Source organism: Myotis lucifugus, unplaced genomic scaffold (genome assembly GCF_000147115.1).
Source record: "Myotis lucifugus unplaced genomic scaffold, Myoluc2.0 scaffold_164, whole genome shotgun sequence".
In the NCBI taxonomy this organism is placed as follows: domain Eukaryota; kingdom Metazoa; phylum Chordata; class Mammalia; order Chiroptera; family Vespertilionidae; genus Myotis; species Myotis lucifugus.
This window is the reverse complement of record NW_005871212.1, coordinates 2,821,200-2,836,751: the sequence shown is the minus strand read 5'-3', so window position 1 is coordinate 2,836,751 and position 15,552 is coordinate 2,821,200. Positions and strand designations below refer to the sequence as shown.

Sequence of the window (15,552 nt, the reverse complement as noted above, 5' to 3'; positions counted from 1 at the left end):
TTTTATCTGATCACAGTCATCTCACACTGTTCTCACCTTTGACCTCCCAGTTGTGGGCGATCTGCTGAGTCAAGAGAGTCCAGCTTTTAGAGACAAATATATAGTTTATAAAAAGTATTTCACTGATTATCTAGTTGGCCTGGCTACCCTATGAGATGGTCAGGCCATGTGTTCTTTTCACCAGTATTACAGATGAGAAAATTAAATTAATGGGAAGTTACTGGTTTAAATTCTTAACAGCTGGCAAGTGTGACAAGAAGTGAGCTTAGAATGTAGGTTTTCTGTCATCGTCTCATATTCTTTCAAATATTTTCATAGCATCCCCACACTTTTATAAACCTACTTTGTTTTTCCCATGTGTCAGAATCTGAAGATAGCTGAGAAAAATGATGGCGAGGAGAGAAATGGGGTGTGAGGATCAGATATTTGATAGTGGGGTAGTGACATCTGCTTTGCTGGGTGTGGCCTTTGTCTCAGATCCTATCCCAAAGGACACCCTGCAGATTGTTCTGCCCCTCATTACAAGGTGAGAAATAGCAGTACGAAAAGACACTTAGAATTGCGTTTTAGAAAAGATGACAGTTTATTTTTCGAATTATGCTAGGTAGTGTAATGATTTTCCTTTGGAAATCTGCATTGGCTAAGTTATTATGTATTTAATAAAACTAAATGGATACATTTATATCCATCAGTCAGTCAGTAGCTGACTGCGTTGATGAGATGCAGCCTGTGTGGAGATAGAACCCTGGCTGGGCCAGGAAGGGGTGTCCAGGTGTTGTCTCTTGTGTCCACTCTGCTGCCTCTGCATGTCCATGGTCAGCCTGCTTCTAGGCTGACACCTGGAAGCTGGCACTCGCCGGGACCTGTGTGAAGGAAAGCCGTCTCCTCTTGTGTTCAGTTAGGTGCGGGCAGGCTGTGCGCCTTCAGGGGATATCTGTGGCAGAGTGGAGGGCAGGGTTCAGATGGTGCTATAGGAAACACAGTCACCTAAGGAAGAGATGTTAACCTTTTCAAAGGCCCCTTTCAGGAAGCGGTTAGTTCACCCTTACGCTGAGGAGCAGGAGCTGTAGAGCCAGATTGCCTGGCTTCAGATCTTGTTGCTACCATGTGTCAGCTGTGCAGCCTTGGGCAACTGACTTCCCCTTTCTGTGCCACAGATGCTGCCTCTGTGAAATGACGTAGCGATAGGTTCTGTCCTGTAGGAGTGTTTTAAGGACTAAGGAGATTAATACTTGTGAAGTGCTTAGTTTAAGCCCTAGCAAAGTCTGAGCCAATGTGTCTCAATCCTTTTTGATGAAATTATAGTTTAACTTTTCTGACCTATGTGATGATGATAAAAATGTATATAGTGCTTACTCTGGACAAAGAGTCTACATGCTTCACAGATAATGTGTCTGATTCCTAACTTTTGTTCAAAATTATGTGGATTTGTTTGTCTTTGCAGCCTCTGGCAGTCATCGTGTGTCCTGGGTGGAAAAAGGCCCAATTTATTTTTGAGTTATTGGGAGTCTATGGCGTGTCCTCCAGGCCTCTTCATCCTATGTTATTAACAATTGGACTCCACAAAGATGAAGCCAAAAATATGAAGCTTCCAAGGGGGTGTAAGCATCCTTCCAAGCTGTTTGGTTTTCCCTACGGAACACAGTGGAACTCCGCCCAGCAGGCCTGGGAGCTGCAGGTGTCAGGGAGCTGAGAGATGCAGCTGATGGTCACTAGCTCAGACCGCCCTGTCAGTTCCGATAGGTATAGATGATGAAGGTTTATCTTGGCTTATCTCTGTGAGAAAAAGAGAAAACTATGTGATTTCATTCATTTATGAACTACCTGCTGACGCCTCCTGTTTGTTGGATGTTGACTAAACGCTCCCTGTCTTTTAGTTGTGCAGAACGTGATGGGAGCCCAGGTAGTTAATCCGATAATGAGCGGGGTTAGCTGGGCAGGTAAACTTCTTGCCTCACCCGCCTGAGTAAGAAAAACAGCTTTTTGTTTTGTTAGAAGGCATCTCTAGAAAGTATGTGGAATCTTAGGAAAGGAAATGTTAGAAAAACCTGTGGAAAATCTAAAATGTTAATTTTTTTTCTTTTAAAATATAGGTGATATAATGGTTACAACACCACATAGCCTCCTGAGACTTCTCAGATATCAAAGCTTGTTATTTCTTAGACTCTGTCACCTCATTTTGGATGAGGTGGAAGTATTATTCTTTGAAGCTAATGAACAAGTAAGTAAGGCATCCATTTAGATATCATTACTACTCAAATATATAAAATTAAAGTGTTCATTGTTTTTAGGGTTCAAGAAGAGTGTCTATTTGTGGTAGAAGCTGGTTAATTTCAAATTTTTTCTCTTTAATTTCTATGATTAAGAAGAGAGAATTTTTTTCTGAAATTTTCTTACCAGTGTTCTATTTGAAAAGCAAAACTATGGAGGTTTTTGAAATTATTTAATATTTTTCTGATTATAAAAGCAATTTTTATATTAGAAATTTGGGAAATAGAGGAGAGCACTTGAAAACATCCATAATCTTACACTCAGGAAATCACTATCACTATTCTGGGGTAGTTCTTTCTTTTTTGTAATTCCTCATCATAGGAATTAATAATATCAGTACCTTTCTGTGGTAGTTTATAAGTTGCATTTTTTAGTAAATAGCATTGTATTGTTACTATTCTATAGTGTGATTGTTACTTGCCATATGATATTGAATTCTATGGACATAACATGATTTATTTTATAATTGTCTTATTTTTAGATATTTAACATTGTGTGTGTATGTATGTGTGTGTGTGTGTGTGTGGCTTCAGAACATAATACATCTTTTTAGCACATTTCCCATAGGGTAAATTCCTACAAAGGGGATTAATGGATCAAAGACTGAATTCTTATAAGAGATTTGTTGGAAGCAGTGTAACATGATGACCAAGAGCAGTCATTTGGGAGCAGTGATGGCCTCAGGTTCAAGTCCAAGCTTTAGATACTGACTCTGTCGGTCTGCACAGGGTTTCTGAATGCCTCTAGAATCTCAATTCTTATTTGCAAAACTAATATCCAGAAGACTGCCTTGTACAGTTGCCTTTCTGGAAGCAATTTACACTCCCTTAGGCACCGTGCCGCCACACTGCCCTCCCTGCACCCCTGGCAGTGGGAGGCCTCAGTCCAGCTTTCTTTTCTAGTCTGATTTGTAATATGGCATCTGATTAGTTTAATCTGTATTTCTTTATTTACTTGTTAAGTTGAGCATGAATTCATACTGGCCATTTGTACTCATTCTTCTATGAATTGCTTGTTTATTATTTTCTGTTGGTGGGATTGTCTTTTTTAATCAGTTTGTAGAAGTTTTTGTATAAGGATGTTAATCCTTTGGTACATATGTTACACATATTTACCTGGATGTTAATGTTTTAATTTTGTCTGCACCTAGCATTTTTTCCTTTTTTGTTACTTTTATGTTTGTAAAGGCCTTCTCCACTCTGAAAACAAAATATACAATCCTTTATGTTTTAAGTTTTGTCAAACTAATCTCTTTTGAAATAAAATTAAGTTATACTAATTTTTTAGGTGTTTGCTATATTAGATAACTTTAAAAAAAATATTGAAGTTGAAGAAAGGGAATCTGCACCACATCAAATTGTTGCAGTTGGAGTTCATTGGAACAGACATATACAGCATTTAATCAAAGAGTTCATGAATGACCCCTACATCGTGATCACTGCCATGGAAGAGGCTGCTCTCTACGGCGGCGTCCAGCAGGTAATGAGTCATGGGGGCGTGGTGGGGTGCTAATGAATGTGTCATGACTTAATATTAAAAGACTAGAGTCCCGGTGCACAAAATTCGTGCACGGGTAGGGTCCCTAGGCCTGGCTGGCAATCAGGACAGATCGGGGCCTTCCTTCCCCCGGCTGCCAGCCAGAGCCTTCCTTCATTCCACCCGCCCCCTGGTGGTCAGTGCACGCCATAGCGAGCTTTCGAACTCCTGGTCTGTAGAACTCCTGAGGGGACAATTTGCATATTAGCCTTTTATTATATAGGACTAGAGGCCCGGTGCACAAAAATTTGTGCACTCGGGGGGGAAGGGGGGGTCCCTCAGCCCGGCCTGTGCCCTCTCGCAGTCTAGGACCCCTCGGGAGATAATGACCTGCTGGCTTAGGCCTGCTCCTGGGTGGCAGAGGGCAGGCCCAATCCCTAGGTGCAGCCCCTGGTCGGGCTCAGGGCAGGGCTGATTGGGGAGTTGGGGCGCCGCCCCGTCATGCACAGAGCAGGGCGGATTGGGAGGTTGTGATGCCACCCTCAGTCACGCTCAGGGTAGGGCTGATTGGGGGGTTGGGGCACCACCCCCTATCACACTCAAGGCAGGGTCAATGGGGAGGTTGCGGAGCCACCCCCTGTGATGCACAGAGCAGGGCCAATCAGGGGGTTGGGGCACTGCCCCCCCCCCCCGTCACGCACAGAGCAGGGCCCATCAGGGGGTTGGGGAGCTTCCCCCTGTCATGCACAGAGTAGGGCTGATAGGGGAGTTAGGGCACTGCCCCCTGTCACACACACAGCAGGGCGGATCAAGGGGTTGGGGTGCCGCCCTCTATCACCCACAGAGCAGGGCCGATCAGGGGGTTGGGGCGCCGCCACTGTCACACTCAGGGCAGGGCCGATGGGGAGGTTATGGATCTACCCCGTCACACACAGAGCAGGGCCCGTGGGGGTGGGGGGGTTGGGGCGCCACCCCCTGTCACACACAGAGCAGGGCCGATCAGGGGGTTGGGATGCCACACCCTGTCACACACAGAGCCGCAGGGTGATCAGGGGGTTTGGGCGCTGCACCCTGTCATGCTGATCTGGTGCCAGGAGGCCTCGCGGCTCTGCTGATCCCGGTGCTGGGAGGCATATTACCCTTTTACTATATAGGATAGAGGCCTGGGGGCCAGCTGGTTTGCCCTGAAGGGTGTCCTGGATCAGGGTGGGGGTCCCCACTGGGGTGCCTGGCCAGCCTGGATGAGGAGATGATGGCTGTTTGCAGCTGGTCACACACCCTTCAGGGTGGGGGTCCCCACTGGGGTGCCTGGCCAGTCTGGGTGAGGGGCTGAGGGCTGCTTTCAGGCTGGCGGGAAGCTCCCAACCACTCCTTTTTTTCTTTTTTTTTTTTTCTTCTGGGCCAGCTTTAGCTCTGGCTCTAGCTCTGAGGCTTCCGCTGCTGGTTTGTTTGCCGTTCTATAATCGAAACAATGTATAACTTCAGCTCTGAGATCCCAGCCGGCTATATTTGTTAGAATGTTTCAAACTGCCAGCTCAGAGGCCGGCAAGTCAGGCGGGGAATGTTGAAGTCTGCAGTCACTGGAGCAAGCAAGCCTCATGTTCGCTTCCAGCTGCCTGGCTGCCGGCCGCCATCTTGGCTGACAGTTAATTTGCATATACTCACTGATTAGCCAATGGGAAGGGTAGCGGTCGTACGCCAATTACCATTTTTCTCTTTTATTAGTGTAGATTATAGCTTTAATATCATCAGCAAATCTGTAATTGGGAAGTTAAATTTATATTGGTTTCCTACACATCCTTTTGTATTAAAATCATAACTTGCCTAAGTAAAGTAAAACTGGAGCACCTTAAACATTTAAAAAATCACATTGTTTCTGTATTTCCTTACTAGGTGGTACATCTTTGCCTAGAAAGTGAAAAAACCTCTACTTTACTCCAGACTCTTGACTTCATTCCAAGTCAGGCACAGAAGACCTTGATCTTCACCTGTTCTGTAGCTGAAACTGAAATAGTGTGTAAGGTGAGCCCTATCCCCTTCTGAACACATAAAATGTTCTTGCTGTTTGTTTAAACTGTGATTGGATCTCGAGTCATCAGAATTATTGAATAAATATTTCACAGGAATAAAAGTTTACAAGTTTAGCATCCATCAGAATGGGTTCTGCTGCAAAATGAAAAAGGGTGGCAGGCCCGGTGGAGAGGCTGAGGTCATCATCGGATTTGAAATATTTAAAGTGGATCAGCAATGCAGACAATTAAGTGCGTTGTTGTGGGCAATGGTGCTGTTGGTAAAACATGTCTTCTGATATCCTACACAACAAACAAATTTCCATCTGAGTATGTACCGACTGTTTTTGACAACTATGCAGTCAGTTATGATTGGTGGAGAGCCATATACTCTTGGACTTTTTGATACTGCAGGGCAAGAGGATTACGACAGATTACGACTGCTGAGTTATCCACAAACAGATGTATTTCCAGTCTGTTTTTCAGTGGTCTCTCCATCCTCATTTGGAAATGTGAAAGAAAAGTGGGTGCCTGAGATAACTCACCACTGTCCAAAGACTCCTTTCTTGCTTGTTGGGACCCAGATTGATCTCAGAGATGACCCCTCTCCGATTGAGAAACTTGCCAAGAACAAACAAACCTATCACTCCAGAGACTGCTGAAAAGCTGGCCCGTGACCTGAAGGCTGTCAAGTATGTGGAGTGTTCTGCACTCACACAGAAAGGCCTAAAGAATGTGTTTGACGAAGCAGTATTGGCTGCCCTGGAGCCTCCAGAACCGAAGAAGAGCCGCAGGTGTGTGCTGCTATGAACATCTCTCCAGAGCCCTTTCTGCACAGCTGGTTTCGGCATCATACTAAAAGCAATGTTTAAATCAAACTAAAGATTAAAAATTAAAATTCGTTTTTGCAGTAATGACAAATGCCCTGCACCTACCCACATGCACTCGTGTGAAACAGGCCCATCGATACGGTCCCTTTCCCCCTCTCAATACTGGTTAATTTTGAGAAATTGTGTATTGGCAGAAAAGTGATCAGTACTAGTTTTTGTTTTGTTTAAAAGCAAGGCATGCTTATGATGACTCTGTAACAGACTAATTCGGGTTGTTGAAGCTGCTCCCGGCTTCCACTCTGGAGAGTGATCTGAGACATCTAGTTTTGTTTTTTGTTTGTTTGGGGTTTTTTTTTTTGCGGTGGGAGGGGAGGGTTGTGTATGTGGAGTTTGTTTTTATTTAGTCATTTAAAAAAAATTCGTTAACCATTGGACAGCTCTTTATTTATTTATTTATTTATTTAATTAAATCTTTATTGTTCAGATTATTACAGTTCCTCTTTTTTCCCCCCATAGCTCCCTTCCACCCGGTTCCCACCCCCCCACTGTCCTCATCCATAGGTGCACGATTTTTGTCCAGTCTCTTCCCGCATCCCCCACATCCCTTCCCCCCCCCAAGAATAGTCAGTTCACTCCCTTTCTATGCCCCTGATTCTATTATAATCACCAGTTTATTCTGTTCATCAGATTATTTACTTGATTTTAGATTCACTTGTTGATAGATGTGTATTTGTTGTTCATAATTTGTATCTTTACCTTTTTCTTCTTCTTCCTCTTCTTAAAGGATACCTTTCAGCATTTCATATAATGCTGGTTTGGTGGTGATGAACTCCTTTAGCTTTTTCTTATCTGTGAAGCTCTTTATCTGACCTTCCATTCTGAATGATAGCTTTGCTGGATAAAGTAGTCTTGGTTGTAGGTTCTTGGCATTCATCACTTTGAATATTTGTTGCCACTCCCTTCTGGCCTGCAAAGTTTCTGTTGAGAAATCAGCTGACAGTCGTATGGGTACTCCCTTGTAGGTAACTGACTGTCTTTCTCTTGCTGCTTTTAAGATTCTCTCTTTGTCTTTTGCTCTTGGCATTTTAATTATGATGTGTCTTGGTGTGGTCCTCTTTGGATTCCTTTTGTTTGGGGTTCTCTGCGCTTCCTGGACTTGGAAGTCTATTTCTTTCACCAGGTAGGGGAAGTTTTCTGTCACTATTTCTTCAAATAGGTTTTCAATATCTTGCTCTCTCTCTTCTTCTGGCACCCCTATAATTCTGATGTTTGTATGCTTGAAGCTGTCCCAGAGGCTCCTTACACTATCTTCATGTTTTTGGATTCTTTTTTCATTTTGCTTTTCCGGTTAGGTGTTTTTTGCTTCTTCATATTTCAAATCTTTGACTTGATTCTTGCGATCCTCTAGTCTGCTGTTGGAACTCTGCATAATATCCTTTATTTCAGTCAGTGTATGCTTAATTTCTAGTTGGTCCTTTTTCATAACCTCAAGGGTCTCACTAGATTTCTTGAGGGTCTCACTACATTTATCAGCGGTCTCACCAGACTTTTTGAGGGTCTTACTAAATTTATCGGCGGTTTCTAGAAAGTTCTTGAAAAACCTTATAACCGTGGTTTTGAACTCTATATCCAGTCGTTTGCTTTCCTCCATTTCTGTCATTTGTGACCTGTTTCTTTGTCTCCGCCTTTTTTATGCTTCCCAGTGTTGGTAGAGTGGCTTTGTGTGCTAGGTGTCCTATAGGGCCCAGTGGCTCAGCCTCCCCAATTACCTGAGGTGGACAGTCTTGGTGCACCCCTTTGTGGGCTTTGTGCACAGTCTTGTTATAGTTAAGCCTTGATTGTTGTAGGTATCACTGGGAGGAATTGACCTCCAGGCCAATTGGCTGTGAGAATCAGCTGTGTCTACAGTGGGAGAACTTCTGTGCTGAAGACACCCTTATGAGGCAAGACTTGCTTCAGTGGGGCTTTGGTGCTCACTGAGTCTGCCCCCTGAGTGTGTCCCTTATGGATCTGAGGAGTTGTAATTGGATGGTCCCACTCTGACCACTGGGTACACTGACTCTTGGATCTAAGGAGGTGCTAATTTAGTCTCTGCCTGAGGCTACCCAGCAGGTGCTATGAAGAGATCTGCAGATTCTCCTTCCTTGTTTGGGGTTTGGAGGTGCCCAGATGAGGCCCAGCTGTGAAGCAATGCAAGCTGTTGTGAGGCCTTGGGCCTTCTCTTGGAAGTTCTGGGTCTGTCTGGCCCAGCTGCAGTTTGTTAGGTAATTTTCAGATTGCAAAGGGCCAGGGCATTCATATGCAAAAGCCTCTGCAGCAGCTTGGGTGGGGGGGGCGGTCTCAGGGGATCAACAGGGCAGAGCAAGCAGCTATGGCTGATCCTCAGCCCTGCCCTAAGGGGCCCCGTGTCTCAGTGTACCAGTAATCGCTTCAAGCACCTTTGAGAGAAAGCCGCCCTTGAGTTCTGAGTTCTGCGCGCTGCCAGACAGTCCAGTTTCTCCCTGTATGAGTCTAGGTCCCCAGAGACTCACCTGGAACTGGATTTCTGAGCAGTCACGGGCTTGAGACTCCCTCCCGATTCAAAAAGACAGCCGCGTCCTCAGTTGCCAGCCCTTGCCACGTGCGCCTCCGTACCTCTGCACTTCCGCACCTCCTCAAAGTCTCAGTGTGCTTTTCTCTTTCCTTCTAGTTGTAGAATTTCCACTCAGCCTTCCTGTGGTTATGGATGATGTCCGTTTTGTCTTTTAGTTGTATTTTTGAATTTGTTGAGGGAGGCAGCAATTTCCGGTGTTTACCTATGCCGCCATCTTGGTTTCTTCTCTCAGGAAGGCCTCCTCTTGCATGAATTTCATGCATTGGGCCTCTAGTAAAAATATATTTTTTAAAAAAGCTCCTGTTGATAATAGTGCCATAAATTTGGTGTATACATTTAGATATACAGTTAAATCTCAAACAACACAACCCAAAACACCAAACCGGTTTGAACTGCATGGGTCAACTTATAAATGTTTTTTTTTTTCTTTTTTCTTTTTAAATTTATCTTTATTGTTGAAAGTATTACAGATGGTCCCTTTGTTTTTGTTTTTCTTTTCCCATTGATCCCCTTCACCCCACACCCGCCTCTCCCAGGCCCTTCACTACACTCTTCTCTGTGTCCATGGGTTATGCATATAAGTTCCTGGTTAATCCCTTCCCACCACCCTCCCAGCCCATCTTCCCTCTGAAATTCGTCAGTCTGTCCATGCTTCCATGTCTGGATCTATTTTGTTCATTAGTTTATTTTGTTCATTAGATTCCATATATGAGTGAGATCATGTGATACTTATCTTTCTCTGACTGGCTTATTTAGTTTAGCATAATACTCTCCAGGTCCATCCATGTTGTTGCAAATGGTAAGAGTTTTTTCATTTTTACAGCCGAGTTGTATTCCATTGTGTAAGTGTACCATAGTTTTTGTTCACTCATCTGCTGATGGGCACTTAGGCTGTTTCCAAATCTTAGCTGTCAGAATGGCTACCATCAACAACTCCAAGAAATGACAAAGTGCTGACGAGGGTGTGGAGAAAAAGGAATCCTAGTACATTGCTGGTGGGAATGCAGACTGGTGCAGCCATTATGGGAAAAAGTATGGCGTTTCCTCAAAAAATTAAATATGGAATTACCATTTGACCCAGTGATCCCACTTCTAGGAATATATTCTAAGAAACCCGAAATACCAGATTAAAAATGGTGGCAGAGGAGGAGGATGCTGCATGGACATGCTCCCAGGAGCAAACTGGAATTACAACTGAAATATGGAAAGGCTTCCTGAATAATTAATGGAAAACTCACAGGAGAGAACCTTGATACCCAAGGACCAAAGGTGGAGACAGCATAGAGACTGGTAGGAGGTGCGGAGGCGCCAAAGGGCTGGCCAGGCACCTACAGACAGCAACTGAAGTCCCGGAGAGATATCTCAGCTGTGGGGAGGAGGGGGGGTTGGGCCACTGAGAATTCTGGGACCTATTCCTGAAGCTGGGCTCCCCAGCAGAGAGCACCAAAATGAGAAGGGTACCCACATAGCATCTAGCTGTGAAAAGCAGTGGGGTGCTGTCTACCAGGGAGTGGCAGCTGAAAGTTCGGGCACCCTCTTAAAGGGCCAACGCACAAAAATTCCCTGTGGAGCCACCCACCTTGTGCTCTGGCAGAGGGAGGGTGAAATGGACTGGAGCTGTGAGAGCAAAACCCAGGACTGGGGACTCGGGGGATAGAGTTCAGAAGGCAGACACCCCAAGTTTCCTGGGCTGAGTCATTCCCTTACAGAGCAGAGACATCTTTCCCACATAGACATCTGCCTTGGGGGGGTAGGGGAGGGGGAAAGGAGGGAAGACAGTCAGACAGTTAACACACCCTATTGGAAAACACCTTGCCCTGAGGCCACTTAAGAGATTAAAAGTAACAATTAGCCTCCAGGCAGAAGCAGCTGCCCCACCCTGTTGAAAATACTCTTGCTACACCTGAGGACAATTACCTGGGGGCAATTCAAGTCGGAATCTTATTAGTCTCTAGACCAGTGGTTCTCAACCTTCCTAATGCCGTGACCCTTTAATACAGTTCCTCATGTTGTGGTGAACCCCAACCATAAAATTATTTTCGTTGCTACTTCATAACTGTAATTTTGCTACTGTTATGAATCGTAATGTAAATATCTGATATGCAGGATGTATTTTCATTGTTACAAATTGAACATAATTAAAGCATAGTGATTAATCACAAAAACAATATGTAATTATATATGTGTTTTCCGATGGTCTTAGGCGACCCCTGTGAAAGGGTTGTTCGACCCCCTAAAGGGGTTGCAACCCACAGGTTTGTAACAAAGAAACAGAATTTCCGAAGATGAGGCCCAGAAATCAGGATTTTAAAAAAATTCCCAGGTGATTCTAATGTGCAGCCAAGGTTGAGAACCACTGCTCTAGACAGAGGTGGTCTCTGGAGGCTTTGAGTCTTTGCCTGATCCAATTAGTCAGAACAGCCTTTAACACTGTCCTGCACTAGAGCAGCGGTTCTCAACCTGTAGGTCGAGACCCCTTTGGGGTCGAACGACCCTTTCACAGGGGTCACCTAAGACCCTCGGAAAACACATATATAATTACATATTGTTTTTGTGATTAATCACTATGCTTTAATTATGTTCAATTTGTAACAATGAAATTGGGGGTCACCACAACATGAACTGTATTAAAGGGTCGCGGCATTAGGAAGGTTGAGAACCACTGCACTAGAGATTGAGAGGTATAGAGGATCTATCTAAATCATAGTCACAAACCCAAGCAGACAACCAAAATGAGGAAACAAAGAAACAACCCCCAAATTAAAGAACTAGTGAATTCTCCAGAAGAAGAGATAAATGAAGCAGAGATAAGAGATTTATCTGAAACAAGTTCAGAGTAATGATGTTAAAAATGCTCAACAGTATGAAAAAAGATATAGTAACTATGAAAAATGAACAGTCTGAGATAAAGAACGACATATCACAAATAACACATTGGAAGGAATACACAGCAGATTAGGGGAAGCTGAAGATCAAATCAGTGAATTAGAAGACAGAGTTGAAAATATCACTCAATTAGAGATCCAAAAAGAAAAAAAAAACAATTAAAAAACAGGAGGCCAGCTTAAGGGAGCTGTGGGACAACATGAAACGTAAAAATAATAGAATAGTAGGTGTGCCTGAAGAGGCAGAAAGGGAGAAAGGAATAGAGGTGTTTGATGAAATAATGGTAGACAACTTCCCTAACCTGGTAAAGGAAAAAATCACACAAGTTCAGGAATCACAGAGAACCCCAATAAGAAGAACCCAAACAAACCCAGACACATCATAATTAAAATGCCAAAAATTAAAGACAAAGAGAATCTTGAAGGCAGCAAGAGAAAAGAAAGCTGTTACCTACAAAGGAGTTCCCATAAGGCTGCCACCTGATTTCTCATCAGAAACTCTACAGGCCAGAAGGGAATGGCATGAAGTACTCAAGGTAATGGAAATCAAGGATCTGAGACCAAGATTACTATATCCAGCAAGGCTATTATTCAAAATAGATGGTCAAATAAAGAGCTTCCCAGACAAAAAAAAAAAAAAAAAAAAAAAGGCTAAAGGAGTGCATCACCACCAGGCAGCATTACAAGAAATGCTAAAAGGATTGCTGTAAGGGATTGCTGAGAAGAAACAGAGAGAGAGTAACCTAGCCATTCAGAATTAAAATGGCTATAAATAAGTACCTCTCAATAACCCTAAATGTAGCCCTAGCCGGTTTGGCTCACTGGATAGAGCGTCGGCCTGGGGACTGAAGAGTCCCGGGTTCGATTCCGGTCAAGGGCATGTACCTTGGTTGCAGGCACATCCCCCATAGGGGGTGTGCAGGAGGCAGCTGATCGATGTTTCTCTCTCATCGACGTTTCTAACTCTCTATCCCTCTCCTTTCCTCTCTGTAAAAAATCAATAAAATATATTAAAAAAAAATATAACCCTAAATGTAAATGGACTAAATGCTCCAATCAAAAGTGTAGGGTAGCTGAGTGGATACAAAAACATGACCCAACTATATGCTGTCTACAAGAGACCCACCTCAAAACAAAAGACACACACACAAGATGAAAGTGAAGGGATGGAAAAAATTTTCCATGCAAATGGAAAAGAAAAAAAAGCGAGTAGCAATACTCATATCTGACAAAGTAGACTTTAAAAGCATCATGCTAAGCGAAATAAGCTAGTCAGAGAAAGATAAATATCATATGCTCTCACTCATTTGTGGAATATAATGAACAACGTAAACTGATGAACAAAAATAGAGCCAGAGGGAAAAAAATATATACTAGAATATAATAGAAGTAATCCTGTTATTTGCAGATTTTCCTACAACTTTTGTGATATCATACTACAGTGGGGCCTTGACTTACGAGTGTCCCGACTAATGCGTTTTTTGAGATACCAGCTGTCTCTCGGCCGATTTTTTGCATTGAGTTGATAGAGTAATTTGAGTTAACGAGCTCCTTAATGAGCTCGGTCTCGGAACGAATTAAACTCGTAAGTCAAGGCCCCACTGTATGTTAGTACAGTTTTGGTAATATTATACTTAAAATCTTTTTATTCTTGAAATATTAATGTTTATTGCATGTAATATTATATGTAAGATCATTTTTCTTGAATAATTGGTGTTTATTGCATGTAACATCTAAAATCGTTTTTCTTGAGATATTAATTTTTATTGCATGTAACATTATTATATTTAAGATTGTTTTTCTTGAAATATTAAGGTTTGTTGCATGTAACATTATTTTATTTAAAATTGTTTTTCCTGAAATAAAAAAAAACTGAAAAAAAAGTAAAACTGGAAAATAAAAAGAAACCCAAAACACCAATCTGAAGGGATATATGCACCCCTATCTTCACAGCAGTGCAATCTACAATACACGTGTGTTTTTTCAATATATTCAGTTCTGTAAATGTATTTTCTTTTCCTTTTGACTTTCTTAATATTTCTTCTCTAGCTTTATTGTAAGAATGCAGTAGATAATACAGATAACATACAAAATGTGTGTTCGGCCCCGGTGAGGTCGGGACGGCCCCGGTGAGGTTGAAACGGCCCCGGTGAGGTTGGGACTGCTCCAGTGAGGTTGGGACAGATAGTGGGGACCAGTATAGACTGATGAACAGGGGTAGATGCAGAGGCAGAGCAACATTGAACAGACTGTCAAACTACAGTGGGAAGCCTGGGGAGGGTTTTGGGGGGCGGATTAAGAGATCAGCCGAAGGACTTACATGCATGCATATAAGAATAACCAATGGACACAAGACACCGGGGGGTAGGGGCCGGGGGAATGTCAAGGGGGGGAAAAAAGGAGACATATGTAATACTCTTTGTAATACTTTAAGAAATAAAAATTATATATAAAAAATGTGTGTTGAGTGTTCTCAGGAGGCTTGTTGTTAAAAGTAGGCTATAAGTAGTTAACGTTTTGGGGAGTCAAAAGTGGATTTTCAACTGCATGGGGGGTCAGCACTCTAACCCGTATGTTGTTCAAGGGTCTACTGTATGTACGTGTATTTGTATGTATATGTGTGTATACACACATATACATACACACACACGCATGTGTGCATTATTTGAAAAAGAAGGAAAATAATTTCAGCAAAATAATGTTTGTTTCACTTGAGCAAATTTTTAGATCTAAAATAGGGAATTTTGGGAATATATTTATTTAAATCAACAATCATCTCATAAGAATTATTTGATCAGTGATACAATACCCTCATAGATAATTTTAAATGGTTTATATCGATGATTATTGACAGAACAATTAAATTCAAGTTTATGTTCTTGACTGTGAACTGTTCTCTTGGTTTCATCTTTAGGTGGTAGAAAGCAGTTCAATATTTTGCTTGAAAATGCATAAAGAAATGGTTTTTAATTTAAAAAGTGTATTAGAACAGTGGAAGAAGAAGTTAAGTTCTGGCTCTCACATTGTATTAGGTATGTGTTTTAATTTCTCCTTATATTTAGAGAAGGCTGAGGTATTAGGAATCATGCCTTCAATTCATTTCTATATCTCATCTCCAAATTTCTCATCATTTCCCAGATTTATTGAGAATTTATTAATCTGAATTCCAAAGTGAAAATTAAGATTTTAACGTTGCCCTAGCCCAGGGTTGGGCAAACTTTTTGACTCGAGGGCCACAATGGGTTCTTAAACTGGACCGGAGGGCCGGAACAAAAGCATGGATGGAGTGTTTGTGTGAACTAATATAAATTCAAAGTAAACATCATTACATAAAAGGGTACGGTCTTTTTTTTTTTTTTTTTTTAGTTTTATTCATTTCAAACGGGCCGGATCCGGCCTGCGGGCCGTAGTTTGCCCACGGCTGCCCTAGCCAGTGTGGCTCAGTTGGGTGTTATCCTGTGCACTGAAAGGTTTCCGGTTCGGTTTTC

The 15,552-nt window shown here is 42.6% G+C and overlaps 1 protein-coding gene and 1 pseudogene across 1 annotated transcript in view; both read left to right on the top strand.

The window, feature by feature from the left end:
• The window catches only part of TDRD12 (tudor domain containing 12), an 85,948-nt gene that overhangs the window by 43,717 nt on the left and 26,679 nt on the right, over positions 1 to 15,552 (top strand). Inside the window, 4 exon segments of the mRNA XM_023759893.1 lie at positions 1,445 to 1,601; positions 2,094 to 2,221; positions 3,559 to 3,750; positions 5,641 to 5,769. Coding sequence (XP_023615661.1) covers positions 1,445 to 1,601; positions 2,094 to 2,221; positions 3,559 to 3,750; positions 5,641 to 5,769 — 606 coding nt within the window.
• On the top strand, positions 5,925 to 6,666 carry LOC102419626 (annotated as a pseudogene).